The sequence below is a fragment of the Eriocheir sinensis genome, unplaced genomic scaffold, assembly GCF_024679095.1.
Source record: "Eriocheir sinensis breed Jianghai 21 unplaced genomic scaffold, ASM2467909v1 Scaffold147, whole genome shotgun sequence".
NCBI classification, from domain to species: Eukaryota; Metazoa; Arthropoda; class Malacostraca; order Decapoda; family Varunidae; genus Eriocheir; species Eriocheir sinensis.
In genome coordinates, this window is record NW_026110817.1 from 608,791 (window position 1) to 636,721 (window position 27,931).

At 46.7% G+C, this 27,931-nt stretch overlaps 1 protein-coding gene across 1 annotated transcript; it reads left to right on the plus strand.

Moving 5' to 3' along the window:
• The first annotated feature begins 5,298 nt into the window (after positions 1 to 5,298).
• LOC126990169 (uncharacterized) lies at positions 5,299 to 27,931 on the plus strand. The gene is made up of 5 exons (XM_050848723.1): positions 5,299 to 5,464; positions 17,749 to 17,956; positions 18,186 to 18,314; positions 25,785 to 25,902; positions 26,512 to 27,931. The coding sequence occupies exons 2-5, from the start codon at positions 17,846 to 17,848 to the stop codon at positions 26,706 to 26,708; spliced, it is 555 nt and encodes a 184-aa protein (XP_050704680.1). The 5' UTR covers positions 5,299 to 5,464; positions 17,749 to 17,845; the 3' UTR covers positions 26,709 to 27,931.

Sequence of the window (27,931 nt, forward strand, 5' to 3'; positions counted from 1 at the left end):
GAGCTACGGGGTCCATGGCAGCCTTGAATTTGGCAATTTTTCATGAAAACTAACATAAGATCAAAGGTAAGCTTAGTATAAGCTATTAAGAGATAGTGCAGTGAATGAAATGGACAAAATAGCAAAGCCCGCCTATGCGCAGATCAGGATGGGACAAACCAAATCAGGGGGACGAGACTAAACGCCACACCTGAACCGAATCGAATCTTTGTCCACCTGCATAAATATCGAAAACGCCACATACTCGTGCTGAGCGTGTCCATAACACCGTGGGCAAGGTTCCTCAAGAAAGGTTAACCGATCCGGTGTCAACCCACAGCGCATCGCGTCAGCTGCGCCCGAGGACTCAGGGTTCCGGGCTCGGCACGGCTCAGTCAGGCGCGCGCTGAGGGGCGGGCCTAAAGGGGCTCTCACACATTCCCGGTCCCGGTCGCGACCGTCCCCGATGACTCCCGATAAGCCGATCGGGGCCTGACCGCCGACAAAATAGGCAATAATCCCCGGACCGGCGGCTTACCGCCGGTCTGCCTGCGGTAGACCGGCGGTAGACCGGCGACCATATACGATTTTCGATTTCTCCGACCGGCGACTGCAGCAGGTCAGTCGGCGGTAGACCGCCGGCCTACCGGCGGCAGACCTGCTGCACATCGACGAGCAAACACTTTCTTTGCATTTTCATATATTTATAATTACCTCATAAATAGCTTCATACCTAAATTCATTCGTGTGCATAAAACTCTCTCTCTCTCTCTCTCTCTCTCTCTCTCTCTCTCTCTCTCTCTCTCTCTCTCTCTCTCTCTCTCTCTCTCTCCTTTCACCCATTCCTCTTCCTCCTTTCTTTTCCTGTCTTTCCATCCTCTCCCTTCCTCACTCTCCTCCATCACTCCCTCTCTCTTCCTCAATCCCTCCCACCTTTTCCTCCTTCCATTCCTTTCCTTCTCTCTCTCTCTCTCTCTCTCTCTCTCTCTCTCTCTCTCTCTCTCTCTCTCTCTCTCTATATATATATATATATATATATATATATATATATAAATATATATATATATATATATATATATATATATATATATATATATATATATCTATATATCTCTATTTTTTTTTTTCTCTCTTTCACCCATTCCTCTTCCTCCTTTATCGCATCTCCCTCTCTCTCTTCATCCCTCGCTCCTACCTGTTCCTCTTCGTTTTCCTCCTTCCTCCCTCGCTAATCCCCAGGTCAGACACAGGTGTTCACTCGCGGTCGACCGCCGGTCTGCCGCCGGTCTGCCGTGGGTGTCGGTGGTTGACCGCCGGTTGACCGCCGGTCGACCGGCGACATTTTTCCACACCGCCGGTCGACCGGGCGCATCGCCGATATCTTTGAAAATTTTAAAGTTGACCGGCGGTGGTCGGCTGCGTCTACGGTCCTCAGGGTCGACCGGCGGTCGACCGGCGGTCTGCCGCCGACAATCCCCGATCTTACAGCCGGTCGACCGGCGACCGGCTTATCGGGAGTCATCGGGGACGGTCGCGACCGGGACCGGGAATGTGTGAGAGCCCCTTAAAGCCCCAAATACACTACCGAATTTTGGCCACGAACTTGTCGCCGAATCAGTTCGTGAAAAAATTCGGCGACCGGTTCGCGGACATGACCAAGATTCTTATAGTTCGTGACCATTGGGCGACATGTCGGCGAATGTTCAAGACAATTCGGGGACAATTCGGAAACATGTCGCCGACTATTCGGCGTCCATATCGCCGAGTTCAAAATCTGAAATTTTAACGTTTTTTTTTTTTTTTTTTCGCGGAATAATTGGCGACAAGTCTCCGAATTGTCTTCGTATGTCCCCGACGTGTCGGCGACATGTCGGGGACAATTCTCCGACAGTGCCAAGATTTCTGACTGTTGATCATCTGATGCCCATGTGGCATATAAAAGCACGGGAATCCGGGGTGCAACAACACATAGACACGCCAGTCCTCGTCGACGGACCGACTCGGTCGGCTAGATTTTGATCGTCGATGGAGTCGGTTTGTCGGCATCCTGCTACGGGCCGCCAATCGGCTTAGCCCGTGCTCCCCCACGCAAGGAGGGAGCATTTCCCCTAGTGATACTAGGGGATAAATCTTTGAGGAGGAGGAGGAGGGGTGCAACACACTTCTTCACCGGCAGCTGAAGAGCCCACCTCGTCTCTCGCAACTTGTTCCAGGGGAATGGCGAGAAGGTGATCAACTCGTCCCACTCGACCCTCTGCGGAACCCAAGAGGTATGGTAGACCCAAAGAATATTTCCGCCTACATCATGGACTACTACAACACCCGGGGAGCAGTGGCCTGGCAGGACAGAATTGTGGGCGATTAAATACCGTGTGTGATAATATGTGTGGTAATATGTATGATAGTATGTGTAATAAAATGTATAAATGTGACTTGTTTTTTTTTTGCCCTCCTACAAATATTTAAGAATGAATGAATGTTTACGTAATATTAATAAACAAACCAGTAACTGAAAAGAGAAATATATTTAAGTAACTAAAAAATAAAACAAGGGTTAAATAATGGCAGAATAATGATATTAAGAACTAAATAAAGTAAAAAATAGTAAATAAATTATGAAAATTGAAATGTTAGTTTCATACCTATTTTATAAATTCATGGTTCTTGTTGTTTTTCATATTTCATATTCTTGTTTATTCATTATTCATATTTTCTTGTTTATTTTATTCCATATATATATATATATATATATATATATATATATATATATATATATATATATATATATATAGATAGATAGATAGATAGATAGATAGATAGATATAGATAGATAGATAGATAGACAGATATAGATAGATAGATAGATAGACAGATATAGATAGATAGATAGATAGATATAGATATAGATAGATAGAGAGATAGACCCCCCTGTACACCTCCCACCGCGACCCGATTGCCGTGTCGTGATTAATTCGCCAAATGTTCGCCGAATATTCGGGGACATGTCCCCGAATATTCTTGGCCATTCGGCGACATGTCCCCGAATAGTCGGCGACATGTCGGCGGCAAATTCGCCAACAAAATTAAAATTTCAACGGTCAAAATTCGGCGACAATTCGCCGAACACTGGGAATTGGACGCCGAATTGTCTGGGACATGACGGCGACATTTCGGCGTCCATTTTGCATTCGTCCACATTCGGCGAACGGCCGCGAATTTTTCATGCAACATGAAACTTTCGTGGCGGCCGTGACCAACTGTCAAAAGTCGCGCAGTGGACGCAGACATGTCCCCGAACGGCCAAGAACAGGCAAGAAAGATGCCGAACTTGTCCACGACACAGGATGACTTGCATATTCGCGCACATTCGTGAACCAAAATTCGGCAGTGTATTTGGGGCTTAAGTCTACATATATGTATATGTAGACTTAAGCCCCGTGCACACTGTGCCGACTCTGGGCCACGACAACCCAGCGACTTTTCTATTTGACAAGTTGGTTCCCACGCTCCAAGAAGGGGGGGAGGTTTTATTGGGGTCTTGGTGTCTTTCCGACTGTCTGGGACATTCGGCCAGCTAGTTGCCAGCATGTCGTGCTAACCCTCACGACTCCAGACTCCCATCACGACGTCGGCGCAGCATTCGGCAACAGTCTCAAGACCTCTTTCAAGACATGCCCGACCCTTTCACATTAACACCCAAGACCTCGTGTACCCTAGAGTCGTGGGTAGTCGTGGCCCAGAGTCGGCACAGTGTGAACGGGGCTTTAGCCCCGTTCACACTCACCAAATAAAAAAAATAATAATAGCTATTTTTTCCTTGAATACAGACAGGGCTTAAGAACGTGCAGCAGAGAGCCAATGTTTCCGTCCTTATGGCGTTATGGAAGAAAACAAGTACTGGCCCATCGCAGTGTTGCCACTCCTTGATTTTTTTTTTTTTTTTTTTTGTACTAGATCTTGCCTTTTGGGCTGAGACCTTGGAGTTTTGGTGTTTTTTCATCCTGGAATCATGCATAGCTTGGTTCTTTGGCAATTCTCTCCAACCACTCCCTTCCCTCCAAGGATTATATACTATATAGCTCACTGAAACGTCATCGATGACGTCATGACTGCGGTGCGTTATCTGGTTAATACTCACCCTGTCCTCACGGTATAAAATGTACTAGAAAACCCTTATTTATTCTTATTCATGGTCAGATTTTGCGCTTTTTTGATTGCTAAGGATAAGTAATTAAATTAGGCAGCTGTTGTGTTGGCTAATAGTATACAGTAATATAAAATCAGTGCTGTCCAAACTTTTTCGCCTATTGTACCCTTTATTACATTCTCCCACTGTGTGTTCATCGTCTTTTCACGTACCCCTTTGATCTATGCTGCGTACCCCGAGGGGTACGCGGACCCCAGTTTGGACAACACTGATATAAATAATGTGAGAAACATGGTAAACAAGCTGCAGAAATATTGCTGTTTACCATCGATGCTTACGTTTTCTTAACTTTTACTAACATTAGTTTTCTGCAACTTAATTTACAGGGGTAACTAATCCTGTCATATATAATGAAAGTAATTATTTATTATACATACATATATATTGTATAATATTTACGCAAATTATTAACTAAATGAATTTACCTTTACCAAACTTTCACTATAGAGCTTTATTGGCTTTTTTTTTAATGTTATCATTTTCTTGAAAAATGTTTGGACCTCACCCGCACAGACTTCACCTTCACTTCATCTTTTCGTTTGCAGGCCAAAATCCACTTCTTCAAGGTGTGTTTGTCTCTAAGAAACCTAATGAACTTAACACCTTGACGACTTTCCGCAGTTGAGCCACTGTAACACCCATATACACCACAAATCACCATTTTCACTGAGCACGCTACGGTGAGAATATAGTGAAGTGAGCCAGTTTGCCGCCGAGCACCATTTGTTTACATGTGTGACGTCATCAGCGGTGCATTGTGGGTAAAACAAAAGCTTAGTGAGCTATCCTTATAGTATATAATCCTTCCTGCCCTCTCCCCCTGCCCATCCTCTCTCACATCCCTCTCCTCTACCCAAGCACTCCCCCTCATCCTGAAGTGAGGGAAAACACATTTCCTTCCCCTCACCCTGTCCCTTCCCTGCCCCTCTCCCAACCTCTCCGTTCCCCCCTCCCCCGCTTCCTCTGAGCATCAAAACCGAAAAGTTGCCGTTTGTACAATTTTAATATAGGCTGTTCACTTTGTTCTAACTTATGAATGGCTATTTCTCCAAGGCCTGTGTTTTTGTTTTTCATATAAGCAATATAGAATTCTATAAAGCAGATTTAATCTTTAGAAAAGCTTCCACACAATAATTATTAGCCGGGAAAGAATAAAGTGGGCACTGGACCTAGCGATGCGTTCGTCAGATACGTGTCCTTGAATGTTGCGGCTGGTTGACCGTCTCTCTCACAGACTCAGTCTACTAGAGAACGAGTCATTTCAGAGGGCAAAGTGAGGTGAGTATTACACTCTACTGCTTGTTGCAATGCAGATTACTCCGAATGTGAAACTGGTTCTAGTGTAGGTATTCCTCTGCTATCCCTGTATAAACACTGGTGTTTACATTTTTTTTATTACGTATCGTATTCAGCCAATAGCTATCTTGGCCGACTTGGGGAAAAATATCTTACCGAAGTCAGATCACGATTCATTAATTAAAATAACTTTATAGAGTTTCCATGACTCAGATAATGTCTATTACACAGTATAGATGAATATAGGTTACTTTTCAAAGGTCTGATCACAAATAAGAAATGTTACTTTTTGGTGCCATATCTCGGTGGGAACACTGCTTGCCAGTGTGGACGGTGACGGTGTAGTGCAGCTTGATACAGGCTTAGGGTATTTTTTTTTTTTTTTTTTTTTTTACTCTTCTATCCTATTGCCCATGGGATGTATGTACAGTAGTGCGGCATCTCCCGGAGGTAACAGTAAGGCGGGGTTCCCACTATTCCGTTTTCACGGATCCGTCGACCGTCAGTGACATCATCGACGGCGGGGACAGTGGGAACTAGGGGTGGGCAGGTACCGGTACCAGTACCGGTACTAACGGTACCAGCTATATGGTACGTTACCGGTACCAGACTGCTCGGTAATGGTACCAATACTAGCCAGTCGCTCATGATGTCCCTCATTTCTTCCTCACACGAGTGAAAGGCTGAGAGACTGACAGCCGTAGTACCGTCACCGACGTTTCCCTAACCTTGCAGGTTTGCCAGATGAAAACCTTCCGTGAAACACACCCATCTGGTAACACTGCGATCTAGAGCTTTCAGTTAATGTTATTAATTGAAATAAAAGCCACGTCCATTTTCGTCAGACTGTGTTATTTTCAGCAAAGCAGCCTGATCGTACCATAATCTTTAAAATGACTGGGCTACATGAGATCACAGTCGTTGACTTCAATGCTCTATGTAGTCATATATGGCCGTTTACTTGCACGCAATATAACGAGGACAGTAGCTGTCTAGGAATAGCTTTTTGCACCCTATATGTAAGGGTTTGTGGCTGAAATCCTTAATAATAGGCTAAGAGCATGTGAGGTGGCAGCTTAAAAAGCCCGCCCATGAACACAATGTTGTAAACATCCTGTGCACAAGGAATTTGAGTAACTTCCCTATATAAACCTTCAGCACAGGAGATGATTATCGATGTAGTACTTACCTCATGTGCGAAATATGGATGAGAGAAGTCGAATTAACGAGGTGTTGGTCAACGGTCACCATTGCCAGATTATCATACTCATGAGCCGCGTATATACCGGTTTCTGACCCATAACTGTTGCCAAGAAGCACCAATAATTAACCAATTAAACGATAACCATATATGAAGGCAGTTATTTGGGTGATAAAAGCAGTTTTTGGGTCGAAAATCGGCAAACATACGAGGCAGAGTACGACAACCTGGCAACGTTCAGCTGAGGGTTGTTGGAACACGCGGTGGTGCCGCTTCCTCCATGTGAAAAGCGTATAGCTCGAGCAATTGAATATTTCGCAGTTCTTCTACTTCCACTTGTGAATAAACAAAATCTAATTCTTATTCTGAACACATAATAATCGCTCATACGTTTCACTTTAGAAAACATACTTTACGCTGTCAATAAACGTGACGCCCTGCAGGAAAGGATCACCCTATTTCTTCACTTCTACACTAAAGTCTTGTAAACGTGTTTGTATCTTTGAATATTTCCTCATATACGGATCGAGGTAGACTGAAATTCACGTATTATACGCCAATGAGAATATACTAGCACTTCATTATGCATAAATGACGATATAATCCCTAATTATGGCCCAAGGGAAAGGTCCAAGGGAGGTCTCGAGGTACTACCTTGGATCTGCTAAGTTTTACTTGGGGGAGGATGTTGGGAGACGGGAATATCGGCCTCAGTGCCTGAGTGGATATCTTGGTGATATGGATATTCTCTCTCTCTCTCTCTCTCTCTCTCTCTCTCTCTCTCTCTCTCTCTCTCTCTCTCTCTCTCTCTCTCTCTCTCTCTCTCTCTCTCTCTCTCCAATGAATGCAGTGAATATTTATTATTTCGAAAAAAAATTAGAATATATATAATTAATATAAATGGACTCGTAGTCTATTAACGATAACTATAACTATAACTATAACTCTCTCTCTCTCTCTCTCTCTCTCTCTCTCTCTCTCTCTCTCTCTCTCTCTCTCTCTCTCTCTCTCTCTCTCTCTCTCTCTCTCTATATATATATATATATATATATATATATATATATATTAGCAAAGGTATAAAATGTAGAATCGGACATGAAGAATTATCTAATAGATAAGTTAATAAATTAATGGAGCCAGGCGGGAGAATGGAAACAATTAAGGCAGGTCAAAATGGCGGTAAGACAGACATGCAGCGACTCGCACAGCCAAGCATAGCGGGCGAGCGTGTCCCTATAAGCGCCGGCACTGGAAATCCAAGCGGTACTAATACCGGAAATGGTACCGTTAGTGTTCCGATACTTTGAGGGGGGCCCAGTACCGAGTAGTGTCATGACCACTCGGTACTGGTCAGTACCGAGTAGGTAATCGGTACTCGTTACTGGTCAGTACCGAGTAGGTAATCGGTACTGACTCGGTACAAGTCAGTATCGAGTAGGATCGATTCCACTCCGTATACTGACCAGAACCGAGTACAGATTACCTACTCGGTACTGACCAGTACCGAGTGGTCATGACACTATTCGGTACTGGGCCCCGATTAAAGTATCGGAACACTAACGGTACCATTTCCGGTATTAGTACCGCTTGGATTTCCAACTCCGTGCGAGTCGCTGCATGTCTGTCTTACCGCCATTTTGACCTGCCTTAATAGGCGCACCTAACATCACCAAATGTGGGTTACAAACTTGGCGGAGGGACTGTTTTTTGGGCGCCATTAAAGGTAATGGGCTAAAGAGTAGCTTAGCAGGATATTTTGTTTTTAATTATTAATGATCCACGAGACATCCTAGAGTTAAATCAAAGTATGTGCTTATCTTTGTATTTATTCATACACACACTGCTAATATTTTTGTGGTGTCTGATTCACTTATTAGAGTGACATTCTGTTGTGAAAAAGTCACATGTTCGTGTCACAAGTAAAAATGAAACTAGTAATGAAAGTTTTGCCACCATGAAATATACACAAATAGATAAATATGAAAGCTCACGAAGTCACAATAAGTGACATCACCTGCTTTGCGCAGTAAAAGTATGCTATATTAGGTATCTGATACCCGCATTATGGCAGGCTGCTGCTGCCTCTGCCACAGATTATTGCCAGATTGTCATACTCAGCCGCTTATATTTCCCGACTTCCTGCCCCAAAACTGTCTTCTGGGCTCCAATAACGAAACTAATTTATAGTTTTCGTTAAAAGAGTAAGATCCTAATGTTTCAATAGTTAGGCGTCAGAAACCGTTAAATACTATGCTCTGAGTAGGACAATCTGGCAACGGTCGCTATACGTATTTTCATATTATTGTTCTGTTGTTTATTGAATGTTGTGTTCAAGAAAAAGAATACTCATAATTTTAGTTAGTTTTTGGTTATAAGGATTCTTTACGAAATACAAGTATAACATTACCTTCTTTTACTTAGGAAACGTCCTGAATCCTGGATCGGCTATGGTGATGTTAGGTGCACCTATTGTTTCCATCCTCCCGCCTGGCTCCATTATTTTATTAACTTATCTATAAGATAATTCTTCATGTCCGATTCTCTTTTTTTATAAGTTCGCTAATATATATATACTGTTATCGTTATTAGACTATGACTCCATCCATAATAACTATATATATGCTAATTTTTATCGAAAAAATATTCACTTCATCCAATGGAGAGAGAGAGAGAGAGAGAGAGAGAAAGTTTTCTTTACAGAAAATTTAATTAGGAATTTCATCAGACGTCATTAAGATAAAAAAAAAAAATACTCGCCGGTACCGGTACTAACAGTACCTGAGTTTTCGGTACCTGTACTACAGGTACTCAAATTAATCCCTATCCCTATACTCAGCGTAGCGAGAAATGGACATTAGGGTGGGACACTGGAATTCCCCCACTGTTGCCACATCTCTACAGATTACCGGCTTGCCGTCTTTCTCCAACCCCGCTCCAACTCCTTACCCTCTATCTCTGGCTTTCTTTCTCTCTGTTTCTATATGAATTGGTGTATTTCCGAAATTATTTCCAAAATTATTCTAACTTTTGTTCCACACCACCACTGAGGTAAAAATCAAGGCGTGTTTTCTGTATAAAGGTTTCCCCCATCATAAACGTGGCATATGAGCGGTAAGCGGAGAAGGCGACAATGCCGCTACCTCGCCTCACACACGCACATTTTCGCTATGGACCGTTGCCCTGCTTCAAGCTCGCCTTATGGCCACCTTCACAGCCAAGCTTAGGCAGTTATCTACAACGTGAACACTGAACAGGTACAGACGTCAAAAAAAGTATCGGTGCACAGGGGGTGCGATGCCTACAGCAAACATTCGAGCATCCGCTGATATTGTGGGAGGGTTGGCATGCCTGACTGTGGCTTGTTCGTAAGATTCGAACCACACAGCGATTGTTTCATAACTCAGATCCAAAAACATTTCAAAGACTGACGGGAAGTTTACGTGGTTATCTTCGTATCATGGTCATGCCAATCAACATGGAAACATCACAGGCGACACGAGGGGCTGTCGTAGCCCTCCATGCTAGGGGTGTCACCATTACTGATATTGCCCGTCAGCTTCACATTCATCGGAACACAGCAGCACGGTGGATTCGGCGGCACGCAGACACAGGCGCTACAGACGACATGCCACGAGTCGGGCGCCCACGTTGCACCACCGCAGCCGAAGACCAGGTTAACCTGTTGTTTGTTTTTGGTGATATAATACAGTCTGTAATTCTGTAATAGAATATTACAGTCTGTAGTATAATATTACAGTCTGTAATATTAGATAATGTGGATAATAACATGTGGACTATAACTGGATACGGTATTATATGTTGTAATACAATGATATCCCGTGTTACCGTTCACCAAACGCCGTCGATGATGACCCATTGACACCTGCTGTCGACATTCGCTGTGACCAGGTTCTGCAGTGCAGCACGCAAACCATACGCAAAAGGCTTCACAGCAGGGATTGCCGAGGCCGCAGGCCAGCCACAAAGCAGAAACTAAGGGAGCGTAACATGGAGCAGCGCATGGAGCATGCGCTCGAGTATGCTGACATGCCAGCAGAGTTTTGGGAGCGTGTAGTCTTTTGTAATGAAAATACTTTCTACTCGGATGGCACATCAGCAGCACAATATGTTTGGCGAACATGTGGCACCAGGTTAGTCTCTCTCTCTCTCTCTCTCTCTCTCTCTCTCTCTCTCTCTCTCTCTCTCTCTCTCTCTCTCTCTCTCTCTCTCTCTCTCTCTCTCTCATGGATACGTAAACAAGTTGGTGGTTACTACAGGTCCCTGTATCCACCCCCACATATTTGTGTTGTCTGTCTTCTGTCTGCTACTAGTTAGAGTAATTATAGTTATGCAGGCATAACTATAATTACACTAACTTTGAATATCAAGGACAAGACATAGACTTGGTAGGCTGCAATACACCTCTCAATATCAGTTACAGAAGAGGTTTTATGTGACTATTACATAAATGGTTATAATGTTTCAGATACGACATTAAAAATGTAATTGCTAGCAGCAGGCGCGGGCGTGTCTCTGCAGGGTTATTTGGATGGATGCATGCCAGTGCCGTTGGGGAGTTGGCTGATGTTGGACCGGGATATTTAACAGATGATAAGTATGTTGAAATCCTGGAGGAGGTCCTTCTTTCCACGGTAAAGACATTGTTGTTCCCCGAGGGGGAGCCTTTCAACCTTCTCCAGGATAACAGCCCAATCCACACATGCCGGGTTGTTGGAGAGTGGTTTGGCCGACATCCAAACGTCACTCTGGTGCCACATCCACCCTAATCGCCAGACCTCAACCCTATCGAGCACGTCTGGACAGCAATGGTCCGACATATGCCTGAGCGGGACCGGGGACGGAACCGTGCTGCTGTCGTCAAAAGTGCACTGCAAGCATGGGAGCACCTCCGTCGTTCACTTGGGCAAGAAATGACTAGTGCGTTGGTGGCATCCGTGCCTAAACGGCTGAATGCTGTCTTAGCAGCTGGTGGTGCCTACACGGCTTATTAATATATTAATAAAGAAATTGAAACACACGTTGTTATATTTCTCCTAAAAGTAGTATTATAATAGCAAACATATTACTAGTAGTATTATAACAGCATAATTATGACTGAGTAATAACAGCTATAATATATGCATGACCCGTATTCGACTAACATGTTGTATAGTTCACATACCCCATTTCATAGGTGAAGTGCAGTTATGTTTTTCCACATGTAAAGTGTTACGGTAAAAACCACGTGACAGTGTTATGTTGCATTATCGACGCACGCAGATAGGCCGTTACACGTAACCACATATGTAAACCTGTATGTAATATCACGCTGGCTGGTGATTTATGGCATTCACCTCACAGCAGGGCTACCAACGTGTATCAAGTCGGCCACTTCTTTTCATCGTCCTTCGTTCCGTGATGTCAGAATGATTCGTACTTATAGTGCACCGATACTTTTTTTGACGTCTGTACATCTTGGAAGAAAAGTCAAATAAAGTACCTATAATGGCACCCTTAAATGCAGTTGTGGAGATGTGGCAACAGTGGGGGAATTCCGGTGCCCCACCCGTATGTCCATTTCTCGCTGCGCTGAGCATAGTGAGAACTGGGGCCGCGCGCGGAGCTCCTTCGGCCCGTCCAGAGATGAATGCAAGTTAACTTTTGGGTCCGTGACGGCGGCGGTGGTGGCCAGTCCAGTGATGTTGAATATTCTACATATCATGAAAATATGAAATGGAAGTACTTAGATACATAATAACATATACATACATTTCAGTATAATATTAATTTAGATACATTTGCATTATGTACAGTCGGAGCCGTTGTCACTTTACCACCAGAGCTTGGGTCTCTGTTTTTTTCTAATCTTTTCAGATTTTTACCAATTCATCGTTCATAGCCACCCCACTCTCCCCCTACCCAGCTTCCCCGCCCCTCCTCGTCCCCGTCTTAACACTTTAACAGCCCCCAAATTTCTTCTAATGAGAGAGCGAGGTCAGCCCCTTAGGACAGGTGATTCTCTCTCTCTCTCTCTCTCTCTCTCTCTCTCTCTCTCTCTCTCTCTCTCTCTCTCTCTCTCTCTCTCTCTCTCTCGCATTTTCCCTCTGTCACACACACACACACACACACACACACACACACACACACTTTTTACTTCAGTTTTATTTCCTTCCTTGCCTTTCTTTCTGTTTCCTCCCATATTTTCCCTCGCTCCTCCTCCCCCCTCCCATCCTCCCGCCTAATGAGGGTTCGCACCAATTTGATTCAGTTCTTACTGAAACATCATTTTACCATAATTTCCCCTGTCCCCCTCACTTAATTTATTTCTACAATCAGTAACAACATATCTGTTAAAGATATGTGAGAGAGAGAGAGAGAGAGAGAGAGAGAGAGAGAGAGAGAGAGAGAGAGAGAGAGACTCTATATATGCCAGAATTTCTATCTTTTCTTCGCCTGCGTGATCTAATGGTCAGCGTGCCTGGCTTCTACTCCGCGGGCCCGGGTTCGAATCCCGGCCCGGGCAGTCGGCGTGCAGCTCACCCAGCTGTTCATCCTCCCTTTCGGGCTGGTCGATAAATGGGTACCTGGGGAAACATGAGGAAGGCAAAATGTGGTACCCCGGATGTCACAGAGGCCCTGTGTCCCGGGGTAACGGGTTCCCTCCCACCACAGGCTCAAGGGCCAACGAGACGGAGATGAGCACCGAGGCCACGCGCTGCCACAGCGTATGCCCCCAACTTTACCTTTACCTTTAAGTGAATAAATTAGCTTATAAAGATCAGAACAGCAGCTTTCGTCATAAAGAGCTTATACATCCCGTGGCTGAGATCACATACGTGGTATTTGGCTTTTGCGATATTTCTTGCTCTACGCTTAATGAGGGTCACTAAAAACAATCCTAATATTATATTACTTAGTTTAATAACATACATTTGACGTAAAGATTTTTTTCAGTTGAGAGTATAATTGTGTGGAATTAAGTCAGGCAGTGAATCTGGCAGTTTTTCGGGGGTTGGTGAAGGAACCAATTCAAATGTGTGACGGTGTTGTAACTTCTCTCTCTCTCTCTCTCTCTCTCTCTCTCTCTCTCTCTCTCTTAGGCGTATCTTAACGACAAAGGGAGGAAAAAAAGATGATAATGAGAGTACTGAGTGTGCATGACACGAGAAGCAGCAGAAGCAGGGAATACATAGGAATACATAGGAAGAACAGACACCAAAAGACCTGGCGGTCTATGGCGAGGGTGTCTGTTTACTACCGCTGGTAGGACAGGATAGAATAGATCAGTGGTTTTTAACCTGGGTTCGACCGAACCCCAGGGGTTCAGCGAGCCAGTCTCAGGGGTTCGGCGAAGATCCTCCTGAAAGACATTGCAATTTTGCAATTGAATTTTAATCAAATTTTCTTTAATATTTTTATGAATTAAAATAGAATCCATTCTTTGTATTATCCAAAATTAATATACTCTTGAATTTTGAAGCAATTTTTCTTCCACTGTCTGTTTTTTTTTCTTTATACTTGAGGGGTTCGGCTACTGTGCGGAGGTTTTCGTTAGGGTTCGGCGCCTCTAAAAAGGTTAAGAACCACTGGAATAGATGAAGGCTCCTCCCCACCCACCTCTCCCTCCGGCAACGTGCCGGCAGGAAATAGTCAAAAGAGAACACCACGTGCCTTTTTAAGGAAGAAAGGGACATGGAAATTTTACAGTAAAGAGAGAAATAAGAGGAAATTACTACCCTTAACTTACGCTACTGGTGACCTAAGCTGTGGGGGAAATTATTAACATAAAATCTTCAGGTTGTGACCGTGCTGCAATGCCTGAAACATGCGAAAAAGGGTCAGTAAAATCCTATATCCCTGAAATACTTATCCAATGAAGACTTGAAGCTATTGATACTCTGTGCGCTAACTACTGACGGTGGGAGTCTATTCCAGTGATCGACGACTCTATTATTGAAATAACTTCTGCGCGCCAATGTGTTACATCGGTTTCCCTTTAACTTCATACCGTTGCTGCGTGTTATTGTGTTGGGGTGTCTCTGAAATAGACTGTCTGGGTTAATGTTTTTGAATCTATTAAGGATTTTGAACACTTCGATTAAGTCCCCTCTAAACCCTTCGCTTTTTTAAGTAAAACATATCCAATCGCTGTAAACGCTCGGCATACGGCAAGTTACGGAGCACTGGAATTTGATTGCTCGTCGCTGCATCTTTTCTAGCAAAACTTGATCTTTGATATAGTTCGGTGACCAGAACTGAACGGCGTATTCTAGGTGTAGTCTTACAAATGCTGAATATAATCTCTTCATAAGTTCGGGTGATTTATAATCAGAGTTTCTTGAGATTAATCCTAACATCATATTGGCTTTTTTACTCTCCGCAGAACATTGATCACTCATTTAAAGTGTTACTGATAATGACACCGAGATCTTTTTCTTGTTTTACTTCGCTGAGCTCATGTCCTTGAATCTGATATATAAAGTAGAGTTCTTTTCACCTATGTGCATTACTTTACATTTATCTATGTTGAGACACATTTGCCATTTTTCGCTCCAGTCAGCAAGTCTTATTAAATCTGATTGAATATTCTCGCAATTTTTAATGTTCGTTACCGTACCTCCTAATTTGGTGTCGTTGGCGAATTTGGCTACTTTTGACAGGATATCATTCTCTGAATCGTTCACGTAAATTATGAATAGTGTTGGCCCCAGGACCGAACCTTGGGGCACGCCACTGGTTACGGGTTGCCAATCGGATGCTTCACCATCAAGAACTACACGCTGTTGTCTGTCTGTGAGCCAGTCATGAATCCACGCGCACAGATGGTCAATTATACCGTGGGAACGCTGTTTTGAAATGAGCCTAACGTGGGGAACTTTATCACACGCTTTCTGAAAGTCTAGGTAAATTACGTCATATGGGGCTCGGGCGTCCCAACTTGAATAAACGTCGTTGAAAAAAAGTTAATAAGTTCGTAAGGCAAGATCGATTTCAACGAAATCCGTGCTGATTATCAGTTATCAAATCATTTGTTGCGAGGAACGTGATCACTTTATTCCTGATTATTTTTTCGAATAATAAATAATAATAATAATAATTATATTTCGCACATCGGCATATATAAAGAACAGGACAAGTAAACGAACGAGAACAAAAGCGAGATGCATAATTATACGCTAAAATAGAAGACAGCTTAATGATTATATATGCGTGTGCACGGCACACTTATGCACAATCTACACGTACAGAAGGCCCAGCCACTCCCGCCGCATAGATCCACATACATAGGCCGAGCTCTGTCTGACGAAGGTGATGATGGAGTTCCCAGATTGTTCCACTCTGTTCCTCATACTGTACGCGGCGTGGCGACGCAGCACAGCCAGACAGTTCATCCCGTGCTCGGTAAAGGCCAGGGATTAGTTAGTCCATCTAGGAAGCCCCAGAAGCCGCTTGAGGGTCGTTATGACAGACCCTAAGACGGTTCATGGAGGCAGCCCTATACTGCGACCACAACGAGTTGCAGTAGAGAGAGTAGCAGTGGCTCCTGAATAACTCCAACTTCACCTCCGTGCTGCAGAAGGGGAATTTTCTCAGCAGCGTGTTGCCGATGACTGTGAGCTTGGTGATCTGCTTTTTTATGTCATCATCACCGGTCCTTTCAATGTTGATGACATGGCCCAGGTATGTGAATCTATCCACAAAAGCAAGTGCACTCCCACTTAGCCACGCTGATGTCTGGTAGTCCACCCTGGAGTGTGGCAGCGGCATTACCATGCACTCTGTCTTGGTGGTGTTGTAGACTATATCGTGCGTGGCAGCATACGCCTAACACACTCCCATAAGGTCCTGCAGAGCCTCCACTGTGGGCGCCATCAGTACCATGTCATCAGCATAACTCAGCGAGTTGATGCACTAATGTAAGTGTCAGCCTGTGCCTGTGTCACACAGAGTGGCAGTGAGATCATCTGTGTAGATGTTGTACAGGTAGGGAGACAGGATCCCTCCCTGTCTTATACCATTGGCTGTCTTAAATGGCAGCGAAGTGGAAGCCCCCCATTTTACAGGAAATTCCTGGGCAGTGTACCAGTACATTAGGAGCTTGACAATGTACCCAGGAGTTCCCCTTGCAAGCAGTTTATTAAACAGCTTCCAGTAGTTCACTCTGTCTAAGGCCTTGCTAGCGTCAAGGAAGCAAAGGTAGACAGGTGAGTCCCTGGAGGTGTAGTACTCAATCATATTCTTCAACGTCCACACACACATCTCAGTGCCGTGCCCTGTCTTGTAACTAAACTGAATGTCCAGCGTGTTCAGGTAGGCCTCTAGGCGGTACAGCACTGCCTTCTCAATCACTTTTGACAAGGCAGTCGCAATGGCAATGGGCCTATAGTTGCTAGAGAGCAGGGTTTTTAACCTTGCCCTTTAGCAAGGGAACTATTTGCACTGCCAAGACCTGAGAGGGTATGTATTGATGGCAGATGCAGGCATTGATAAAGAAGCAGAGCCAAGAGACCAGGCTGGGAGATGCATACTTATGGGCGCCAGAGGGAAGTCCATCAGACAGACGTAAGGCTGATAGGACGATAATACTTGCTGGCTTGTTTTTTATCTCCTTTTTTTAAAGATCGGGGTAACAAAGGCTCTTTTCCACGCAAGGGGCATGCTTGCCTGTGCTAATGAGTTGTTGAATATTAACGTTATGGGTAATTCTAGCTGTTGACTGCATTCTCTTAACACGTGGAAATAAATTGTCGGGACCCGGAGATTTATTTGGACCTATTTTTTGCAGGTACGCACGCACTTCACTGATATCAACTTCGGTCAACGCAAGCTCATGTTCTTCAAGGCCTTGAAAACTATACCACGGGGCGGGGATCGATGTCATGTTCTCTTTTGTGAATACGCTACTAAAGCTTGAATTTAGGACCGACGCCATGCCTTTATCATCGCTAACCGTGTCGCCATTCTCTAATAGTGGGCCGATATTATTTTTAACAGTTCTTTTGTTTCTTGTGTAACTGAAACATAACCTGGCATTGTTCTTAGCCTCGTGATAATTTCATCTCAGGGAGAGGAGGAAGAGCACGACGCAGGAGAAGGAGGCGCCGCAGAGGACCCAGCAGGACAGTAAACAGAAGGTTTCCCGCGTGGCAGGAGAGGGCAAGATGGCCAAAATGTGGGACGAGCAGCGGCGCCTTAAGGTGGTGGTGGTGGGGGACAACACGGTGGGGAAGAACTCCCTCCTCATCTCCTACATAACCGGGAAGTTCCATGAGGTAGGTGGGTGGGAGAAGGGGAGAAGGAGGAGGAAGAAAGGGAAGAGGAGTAAGGACTCTTTCACACGAGGCCATCGGATGCCGTCACCAGTGACCGCCACTGGTTACCCCAGTGTGAAAGGGCCGGTTAATTGCAAGCAACCAGTGACCACCATCGACTCGTGATGCTCCTATTCAGAACACCTTCATACCTTACTAATCGCTCTTCCTCCCCTTCTCGCCCTTACAGCCATACGTGCACAAAATGTACGAATACACGGGCACGCACACGGTGGACGGGGTCTCCTACCCTCTCTTCATGTTGCGCACGGCCGCCAAGGAGGACTACGACAGGCTGAGGCCCTTATCCTACCACGGGGTGAGAAGAGTATTGTGTGTGTGTGTGTGTGTGTGTGTACGAGAGAGAGAGAGAGAGAGAGAGAGAGAGAGAGAATGTAATTTTAAACAAAAGAGCAGAGGCACACGGCTCACACCCCCGGGGGGGGGGTGAACTTTGTATGCCCGAAAAAAAAATTGCCTGTAAATTCAATCAATTACACACATACATACATATATATATATATATATATATATATATATATATATATATATATATATATATATATATATATATATATATATATATATATATACACACACACACACACACACACACACACACACACACACAGTAAACCCTCGGTACAATGTACCCTCTTATAACGGATTTCGGATAGAACGGACAAGGTGAGAGGGTCAGAAACCCACGAGGAACGTCCGAGAAGTTTTTATTTTTTATTATCCAACTGCGCCCGGTAACTGCAATAGTGTCTGCTAGTCACCTCGCCCTCCTTCCTTTGTCTGCTGTACCATCCTTCGGTTGCTGCAGTCTTTTCCAGCCCACCTAATGAAATATTTTCCTCCTTGTGGTTCCCATTCAAATGAAGAACGTATTTACACCACAAGAGTGTTATGCATCAATCCAGGACGAAAATGTAAAGGAATATAGCCAAGTATTTGTGAGTGTCGGTACACACACACACACACACACACATACACACCAAAATTTGAAGCACTAGTATCATACAAGTACGTTCGTTATTGATTTTTAGTCAATGAATCTTTCCATATTTAACAAGTTCATATGATTCTAAGTTGTTCAGATACTGTCAGCTATCCTTTTGAGTCTTGGATTTTAAAACGGGTGAACTTTCAGGGGGCGCACAGGAACGTATTGTTATGCCGGACGTGTTACTTGGGTTCCGTGTCGCCGTCAGGAGACTCCGTGGGAGGGAGATATGTAAACACTTTGCACAGTTTCTGTAGTTTAATATTCTTCCTTAGTAGTACACTTCACTCTGACTCTTCACTTACCACTAGCTTACTATGACTGGGACTGGGCTCCTCTCGCCCTCTTCTCCTATATATATCCAGAACAGTACAGTCTAGAATGTTACAGTATATTTTAGGTCATACAAGAACATGTAGCTAAAGTATGTGCGAGTTGGCAACACTTCCCGCCTAGCGTCTGGCCGCGCCCCGCCGGGCGTGGACGGCTCGCCTTGTTCCCCGCCCCCCTGCTCGTTCCTCCGGGAGCCTTCTAGAGGCCTATGGTCGCCGGGGGAAGCTTCCAGCACAACACTATCCCCCCCTCTTAATTGTGATCGTCCCGATCACACACTTAACTATATACAAACGTAAGGGAATTAATCAAAAACATAATAATCGTCGTATCGCTGTGGACGCCTGCGTTGTCTCTGTCTTCTGCTCGGCGTCTCCTGCGCGTCTGTCTCCTGGTGCGCCTCGTCGTCGTCCGCTTCTTGGGGTGTCCCTGGAACATCTGCCGAAGCCGGGAGGTTATCTCCCTCAGCTGAAAGGTCCAGAAGGCCTATGTCGTCGTCGACCTCCTCTCGGTCCTGGACGTCCCTTGCGTTTTCGTCGGCTGCTGGGTGTCTGTAGTTGTTCCAGGTGTAGTTTCCCGGACCGTGGTACCTCCATAGGCGGTTGACGTGGACAACTTTCGGCTTGGTCCTTTCCGTTCTCCGGATTCGGTAAGTCACGTCGGAGAGGCGTTCTAGCACAGTATAAGGGCCTTCCCAAGGGGCTCTGTAACTTCGGAGACTGTCCTTTCTTCCTCTGCGGGTTGTAAAGCCAGACTTGGTCTCCTTCCTTGAAGTCAACGTGGCTTGCCCTCATATTGTAACCGCGCTTCATGGCCTCCCCGGAGAACTTCAAGGCACCACGGACTTGATGGTGCACCTCTTCCAGCCGTTCCTCTAGTTGACGGGCAAAACTGGAGGCGTCCCTTGGAAGGCTTTCCCCAGGAGGCCTTCCTGTCAGTAGGTCCACCGGCAATCGCAGCTCACGTCCAAACATCAGCTTTGCCGGTGAATACCCCGTAGTCTCGTGGGCGGCAGACCTGTAGGCCATGAGGAGCGCAGGCAGCTTCTGATCCCATGAAGACTGATCATTGTTGCACTGCTTGGCCAACTCCTGGCCCAACGTCCAATTAAACCTCTCCACCATTCCATCTGACTGTGGGTGCAGAGGGGTGGTCCGGATCTTCTTGATACCCAGAAGCTTGCAGCACTCAGCAAGGACTGTTGACTCAAAATTCCTTCCCTGGTCGGAATGGAGCTCGTTAGGCACACCGAAGCGACAGAAGAACTCCTCCACCAAGACCTTAGCGATGGTAGTGGCTTCCTGGTCAGGGATGGCGTAGGCTTCCGGCCACTTGGTGAAGTAATCCATTGTGACGCAGATGTACCTATTTCCGTTCGTCGTCAGAGGCAAGGGTCCTGCTATATCCACTGCCACCCGTTCCATGGGGGCTCCAACCTGGTATAGTTGCAGTGGGGCACGGTGACGCTTCTTGGGGCCCTTCTTTGCACAGCACACCTCACACGCGTGACACCATTCTTCCACGTCCTTCCTCATGCCAACCCAGTAGAACCTTTGGCGCAGGCGACTCAGTGTCTTCTTTACCCCAAGGTATCCGCTGGTGATGCTGTCGTGCATTTCTTTCAAGACGCCTTCCCGGGACTTCACAGGTAGCACCGTGGACCAGTAGTGGTCAAGACCATCATGAGAGACCCAGCGTCGCTGCAACACCCCGTCGTCTATTCGAAGAGTGTCCCACTGAGTCCAGTAATTCTTGGTGGTAGGGCTTTCTCTCGAGATGACTTCCCACCCAGGTCGCGTTGACGACTGACTCAGCCACTCCATAATTGGTCTCAGATCTCGGTCCTCCCGTTGCAGTTTTCCCAAGTCTTCCCATGGCACCTCCGCTGTCTGTTCCACTGTAGTGCGGCGGCACATATTCTGGACGCTTTCCCTCTGGAGGCAATGTTGACACTCAGGTAGGCAGGGGCGCCGGCTCAAGCTGTCCGCGTTACCGTGTGTTAGTCCAGATCGGTGCACAATAGTGTAGTGATGCTGTTCTAGTTTACCTATCCAGCGAGCAAGCTGGCCCTCAGGGTTTTTCAGTGACTTCAACCACCGCAATGCAGCGTGATCCGTGCGGATGGTGAAAGTTGCACCGTACAGGTAAGCATGGAAAAAGTCAAGGCTCTTGACTACTGCCAGGAGTTCTTTCCGGGTCACGCAATAGTTTTTCTCGGCTGGGGTGAGCTTCTTGCTGAAGTAGGCCACAACCCATTCCATGTCGGCACATGCCTGAGATAGCACTCCACCAATCCCCTCATCACTGGCATCACAATCCAGTATAAAAGGCTTAGAGGGGTCTGGGTAGGTGAGTACGGGCGAGCTGATGAGGGCCTCCTTGAGCTTCTCAAAGGCAACCTGAGTTTCCGCTGTCCACTCAAACTTGCGCCCCTTCTTCGTCAGGAGGTGCAGTGGTGCAGCAATCGTAGCGAAGCCTTTCACAAACCTGCGGTAGTATGAGCACAACCCGAGGAAGCTCTGCAGCTCCTTCACGTTGGTGGGTGTCGGCAGGTCCCTTACCGCAGCCACCTTCTCAGGATCAGTGCGTACTCCAGCATCGCTCACGATGTGTCCCAAGTATTGGACCTCCTTTTGGAACAGACAGCATTTCTTCGGGCTGAGCTTAAGGTGTGCAGCTCTAAACCGGGCGAAAACCTCTGATAGCCTTTCCATCTCCTGCTCGAAGGTCTGGCCAAAGACAATCACGTCGTCGAGGTAGATGAGTGCCGTCTTCCAGTGAAGTCCCTCCAGCACCCTCTCCATCAGCCGCTCGAACGTGGCCGGCGCGTTGCACAGGCCAAAAGGCATGACCTTAAACTGCCACAGGCCTTGACCGTAGGAGAAGGCTGTTTTCTCTTTGTCCTGCTCCGCCATTTTGACTTGGTGATACCCAGACTTCATATCCAGTGTTGAAAACCACTTGGAGCCCCCCAAAGCATCGAGCGTGTCGTCGATCCGGGTGGGTGGTTATGAATCCTTGATGGTGAGATCGTTGAGGGCTCGGTAGTCCACGCAGCACCTGAGGGAACCGTCCTTTTTCCTGACGAGCACTACAGCAGACGCCCACGGGCTGCTGGACCGCTCGATTAACCCCTGTTGCCGGAGATCATCCATCACCTTATCCATCTCCTTGCGACGGGCTGGTGCCATCCTTCGAGGAGCTTGCTTCACTGGGCGGTGGCTACCTGTGTCGATGTGGTGCTCTACCAGGTCCGTACACCTCAAGTCCAGGTCTCCTGTGGAAAACACATCTGCATTCCTCACGAGAAGCTCCCTGAGCTGTTCCACTTGGGGCTCCTCTAGACACTTGGAGCTCCTGTCAAACAGGTCGCGCAGGTAGTCGGGCAGCTCCTCCTGGGGCTTCGTCAGGGTTCTCCTGCAGACACAGGTTCTCGGTTCCTGGTCGATCTCTTGGCACAACCCCACCATGGTCCCTTGTTCTATTTTCTTTGGGCTGAAGGAGACATTGGCCACGACGACAGGCACTTCCGCTGCAGCAGGGTCTACCAAAGTACTGCCTACAATCACCCCGTTTTCTACCGGACATCGACTTATACTCTCTACCACACACATGCTAGCCGGGGGGGCACCCGTAATTTGACAGGGTAACAGCATCTCCGACCTCGCAGGGATAATGGTGGTGCGCTTGACCGTCACTGGCAGGTCTTCCTTGTTCACAGTCGTCAGTGGCACCCTCCTTCCTCCTACAGTCAGCTGCTTAGCGCGAAAGTCCAGCTCGCACCTGTGGGAGACAAGATAATCCATACCTAGGATGCAGGGGTCGTCCATGTCGGCCACGTACACAGAGAGGGACTCTTCCTTTCCTCCGAGCTCAAACTTCACGTCCACTGGACCTCTGAGCTCTGCATAGTGTCCAGTGACTCCGCACAGTCGATGCGACGTCTTAGGAAGCCGACGATGACTTACCACGTCAGGCCGCACCAATGTGCGTTCCGAGCCTGTGTCGACGACCACAGGCCACAACACTCCGTCAACCTTGCCCTCCACTTGGTAGCTCGTCATGGTGGTTCTCCTGCACATTGACATCTTCGGGGCATGTACAGGACAGACTGGTCGTTGCCCCCGTGAACCAGTCCTCCTTAGTTTCCCGAGTGGTTGTCCCTCGCCGGGGGCACAGTTTTCCGACACTCAATCTTCCAGTGCCCCTTTTCTCCACAGGTCCAGCACTTGGGTCCTTCTCTGGGCTTCTTCTTAACGCCACCTTCATATTCTTTCTTCCTCTTATAGCATTCGTTCTCCTTGTGCCCAACCTTCTCGCAGTACCAGCACGTTCCTTGGAACCTGTCTGTGTCGCTGACAGCGCCCTTTCGTGCCCTAAAGCCAGAAGTCGAGTCGTCCCTGAAGCTTGACAAGCTAGACCTAACAAAGGACTCAAACTCCATGGCACGTGCCAGAGCTTCCTGCATTGATGTTGGCTTAGCTTGGTTCACTTGTATCTTCAGCTGAGGGCTGTCCAGGGCATCGATGAATTGATCACGCAGCAAAACCGTCAGCAGGTCAGGGGTGGCACCTGGGTATGCCTTGTGCGCCATGCTCTCAAGGTCCTGAGCGAGTTCCTGAAGAGACTCGCCGCGCCTCCTGTTGCGGGTTCTGAACCTAACCCTGAAGAGCTCGTTCTGGTGCTTGGTCCCATATCGTTGCTCCAGCGCCTGTGCCAGCCCGCTGTAGCTGCCCTTTGTCGCATTGTCGAGCTGAGCAAGGACCTCCAGCGCCGCCCCTTTGAGGCTAGTGGCCAGCTGTACCGCGCACTCTTGGTCATCCCATCCGTTCCGGGCTGCCAACAGCCCAAACTGAGCGCGGTAAGCCTCCCAGGAGACCTTGCCATCAAACTCCTGAGGCTTCTTTCTAACAGGCGAACCCAGCAGACTCATGGGTCTGGCGGAACTTCTTGCGGGGATAAACTCAGGCGAAACAGGGCTCAAACTACCCCGGACTTGCGTAGGAGGAGCATCTTGGGTACAACTAGCCCCTGCAGGCACTGGCTGTCCGTTTCCAGCCAAGCAGTCTTCAAGGGCCTTCACTCTGTCACTTACTTCTAGTATTTCTTTGTGTGTCGTCTCCCGTACCACCTCCATCTCTTGTTGAAGATTTGTGTGTTCTTTCTCCACTTCTATCAGGCGTTGTCCCAAGTTCGTGGTCACATCAGTCATTTCTCTTCGCACTGATTCACTTCCATCTTGTACTGCTTTTAGCTGTAGCTGTAATCCCGTGAAGCGATCTTCTAGCTGTTCTTTGAGTTCTTGGAGTGTTCCTTCTTGTTGTTGCTGTGCTCTTTCTTGTTGTTGCTGTGCTCTTTCTTGTTGTTCTTTGAGTTCTTGGAGTGTTCCTTCTTGTTGTTGCTGTGCTCTTTCTTGTTGTTCTTTGAGTTCTTGGTGTGCTTTTTCTTGTTGTTCCTTGAGTTCTTGGAGTGCTCTTTCTTGTTTCTCCCCCTGTAGTCTCAAGGCTTCCAAAAGTTCAGTCAACATGTCGTCCCTCTGGGCAGCTTGGGAACGAGTCTCCATGGCGAAAAACAAATGCCTACACTCCTGACACCAGTGTTATGCCGGACGTGTTACTTGGGTTCCGTGTCGCCGTCAGGAGACTCCGTGGGAGGGAGATATGTAAACACTTTGCACAGTTTCTGTAGTTTAATATTCTTCCTTAGTAGTACACTTCACTCTGACTCTTCACTTACCACCAGCTTACTATGACTGGGACTGGGCTCCTCTCGCCCTCTTCTCCTATATATATCCAGAACAGTACAGTCTAGAATGTTACAGTATATTTTAGGTCATACAAGAACATGTAGCTAAAGTATGTGCGAGTTGGCAACACTTCCCGCCTAGCGTCTGGCCGCGCCCCGCCGGGCGTGGACGGCTCGCCTTGTTCCCCGCCCCCCTGCTCGTTCCTCCGGGAGCCTTCTAGAGGCCTATGGTTGCCGGGGGAAGCTTCCAGCACAACAGTATCTCAGTGTCTAAAAGGAATTTAATGGGTAAATTCGCTTAGATTAACAACAATCAACTTTACAAAGCAAATTTGGGGGAACGGACATCCCTTCTAAATTGGCTACTTGAAGTAGTACATATATGATTCTCGTATCGTACGCGTAACAACACAGCCCCTAAACAATGTCCCACTGCCAACCTAGCAGCCTCAGTGCCTCGCAGTCCGTGACCAAATGTGCTGTGCAGCTATACAGACAACGTACAGACAACATACACAATAAAAACTATATACTTACGGTTAAGTTCGTCGGTATTATTATACGTATTTTTAAATTTTCGCCTCTTATACCGGACATTTGGCATTAACGGACTAACTTCCACCCCAATTAGTCCGCTATAACGAGGGTTGACCCTCTTCTAACCTCTCCTCTCACCCCCTGTCTCTTCCTCCTTTTCCTCAGGCGCACGTGTTCATCCTCTGCTTCGCCCTCGACAACCGCGCCAGCTTCGAGAACGTCTCCTCCAAGTGGCTGCCTGAGCTCCACAAGCACTGCCCCAAGACACCCATCGTGCTCGTAGGTAAGATATGCCCCGCCCCGCCCCGCCCCGTAGGTAAGATATGCCCCGCCCCGCCCCGCTCTCTATTAAGCCCGCTCCTCCCCTTTTTCACGTCTTTTTACTGTTTCTTGCTGATCCCCAAACACTGCCCCAAGGCCTCCGTTGGGTTCGTAGGTAAGATATGCCCCGCCCCGCCCCGCCCTGCTCAATGGGGTCCTTCGCTGAGCTCGACCTGCCATCTGGCGTCCCTTGTGGAGCCTCTGCCAGATCCAAACCGGACTTCTGGAGCCCAGCGAGGCTCAAGTGGCATTTTTCTGTACCAAACTAGTGACATATCACTGTTGTAATGGTGACTATTAAATTTAAACCAAAAATTCTGAGTGCTGTACATTATTCATATCGCTATAATGAACATTGTTGGCATAAAAAGAGCATTCAGCGATACATCCTACAACACTCCATCCAGTGATGCATCAATGCGGAATCATGGGTAAATATTTCCTTAAAAGCTTTATTTCTGCCCTACACAACACTTATTACTGCCCTACACTGCCCTTATCACTACTACAGAGCCCACATGACAACCCTTACGACAGCCTTAGGACTACTACCTTCTCCCCAACACAACAGGTACCAAAATGGACGTGAGGAACCTGGACGTGCTAATGCCCCACGACGGCAAGGAGCTGGTCGAGCGTCACCAGGTGTCCAAGTACGTGGAGTGCTCGGCCAAGACTCAGGAAGGGTTACAAGAGGTCTTCGACGCCGTCGTGAGGGCCGCCATTGCCGCAGTGGCTCAGCGATCACGCCGTTGTGTTATCATATAGCGGGAGATTTACCTAGACCTCTCCTTTTAATCTCTTGTTATTATATAATTTTACGGGACTTATTTGTGTAGGTTTGCCCGAGAGTGAGGGAGGAGGTGTGAAATGGCTGTGTAATGGTATAGTGTGCTCTTATGTACTATCGTAACCACTCCTTCCGAGCCCACCAAAAATCGGCGCTCACTCACAAGGGTAAGCAGTGGCAACGCCTGGTCCCTCTCCTCCTCCCATGGGAGAAGTGACTGACAAGTGTCATCTATAAATACCTTCCATGTGAGAGAGAGAGAGAGAGAGAGAGAGAGAGAGAGAGAGAGAGAGAGAGTGTTACAACACATTCACACATAAGTTATGCATGTCCAGCTTCTGTCAGTGCTTCTGCTTACTCTCTCTCTCTCTCTCTCTCTCTCTCTCTCTCTCTCAGGCGTATCTCATCAACTACGGAAGGAAGATAGCTGATAAAGAGTGTACCGATTGTGTGTGTGTGTGTGTGTGTGTGTGTGTGTGTGTGTGTGTGTGTGTGTGTGTGTGTCCAAATCTAGGTGCGTGAATTGACTAAATGGTTGGTTGACTGCGTGACTGAGTGGCTGACTGGGTGACAGATTGAGTGACTGTCTGAATGAGTGAGTGAGTGGTGTACGTGGATGTGTAAGTCTCAATGGGAGTTTTCCGTTTTTCCTTTTTTGGGTGTTGATTCCTTTTTAATTGTCCTGTGTTTAGTTTCTTTACTATTCATGAAGGGATTTTTTTCTGATTCCGGGTGTCTATTCTTATTCTTCACACACACACACACACACACACACACACACACACACACACACACACACACATAGAGACAGACAGACAGACAGACAGACAGACAAAAAGACAGACACACACACACACACACACACACACACACACACACACTTGTGACCTATCTCCAGTCCGATTTCTCGTCTTTCAACACAATTCTCATTTCTGTTTGCATTCAGTAATTTTCTCCCGAATCCTCCTCTAATTTCTAATTCCCACAGCAATCCCTGATGTGGAACTTTAGGTTTAAAAAGGCATTTGATAAAGAATGAATGAAAAATTACCTAACAAACAGAGAAATGAGAGCAGTGTTGAAAGATGAGAAATCAGACTGGAAAAAGGTCACAAGTGGAGTTCCACAGGGATCATCAGTGTTAGCGCCTATAATGTTTTTAATATATATAAATGATATGTAATAAAACAGTAAAGAGTTA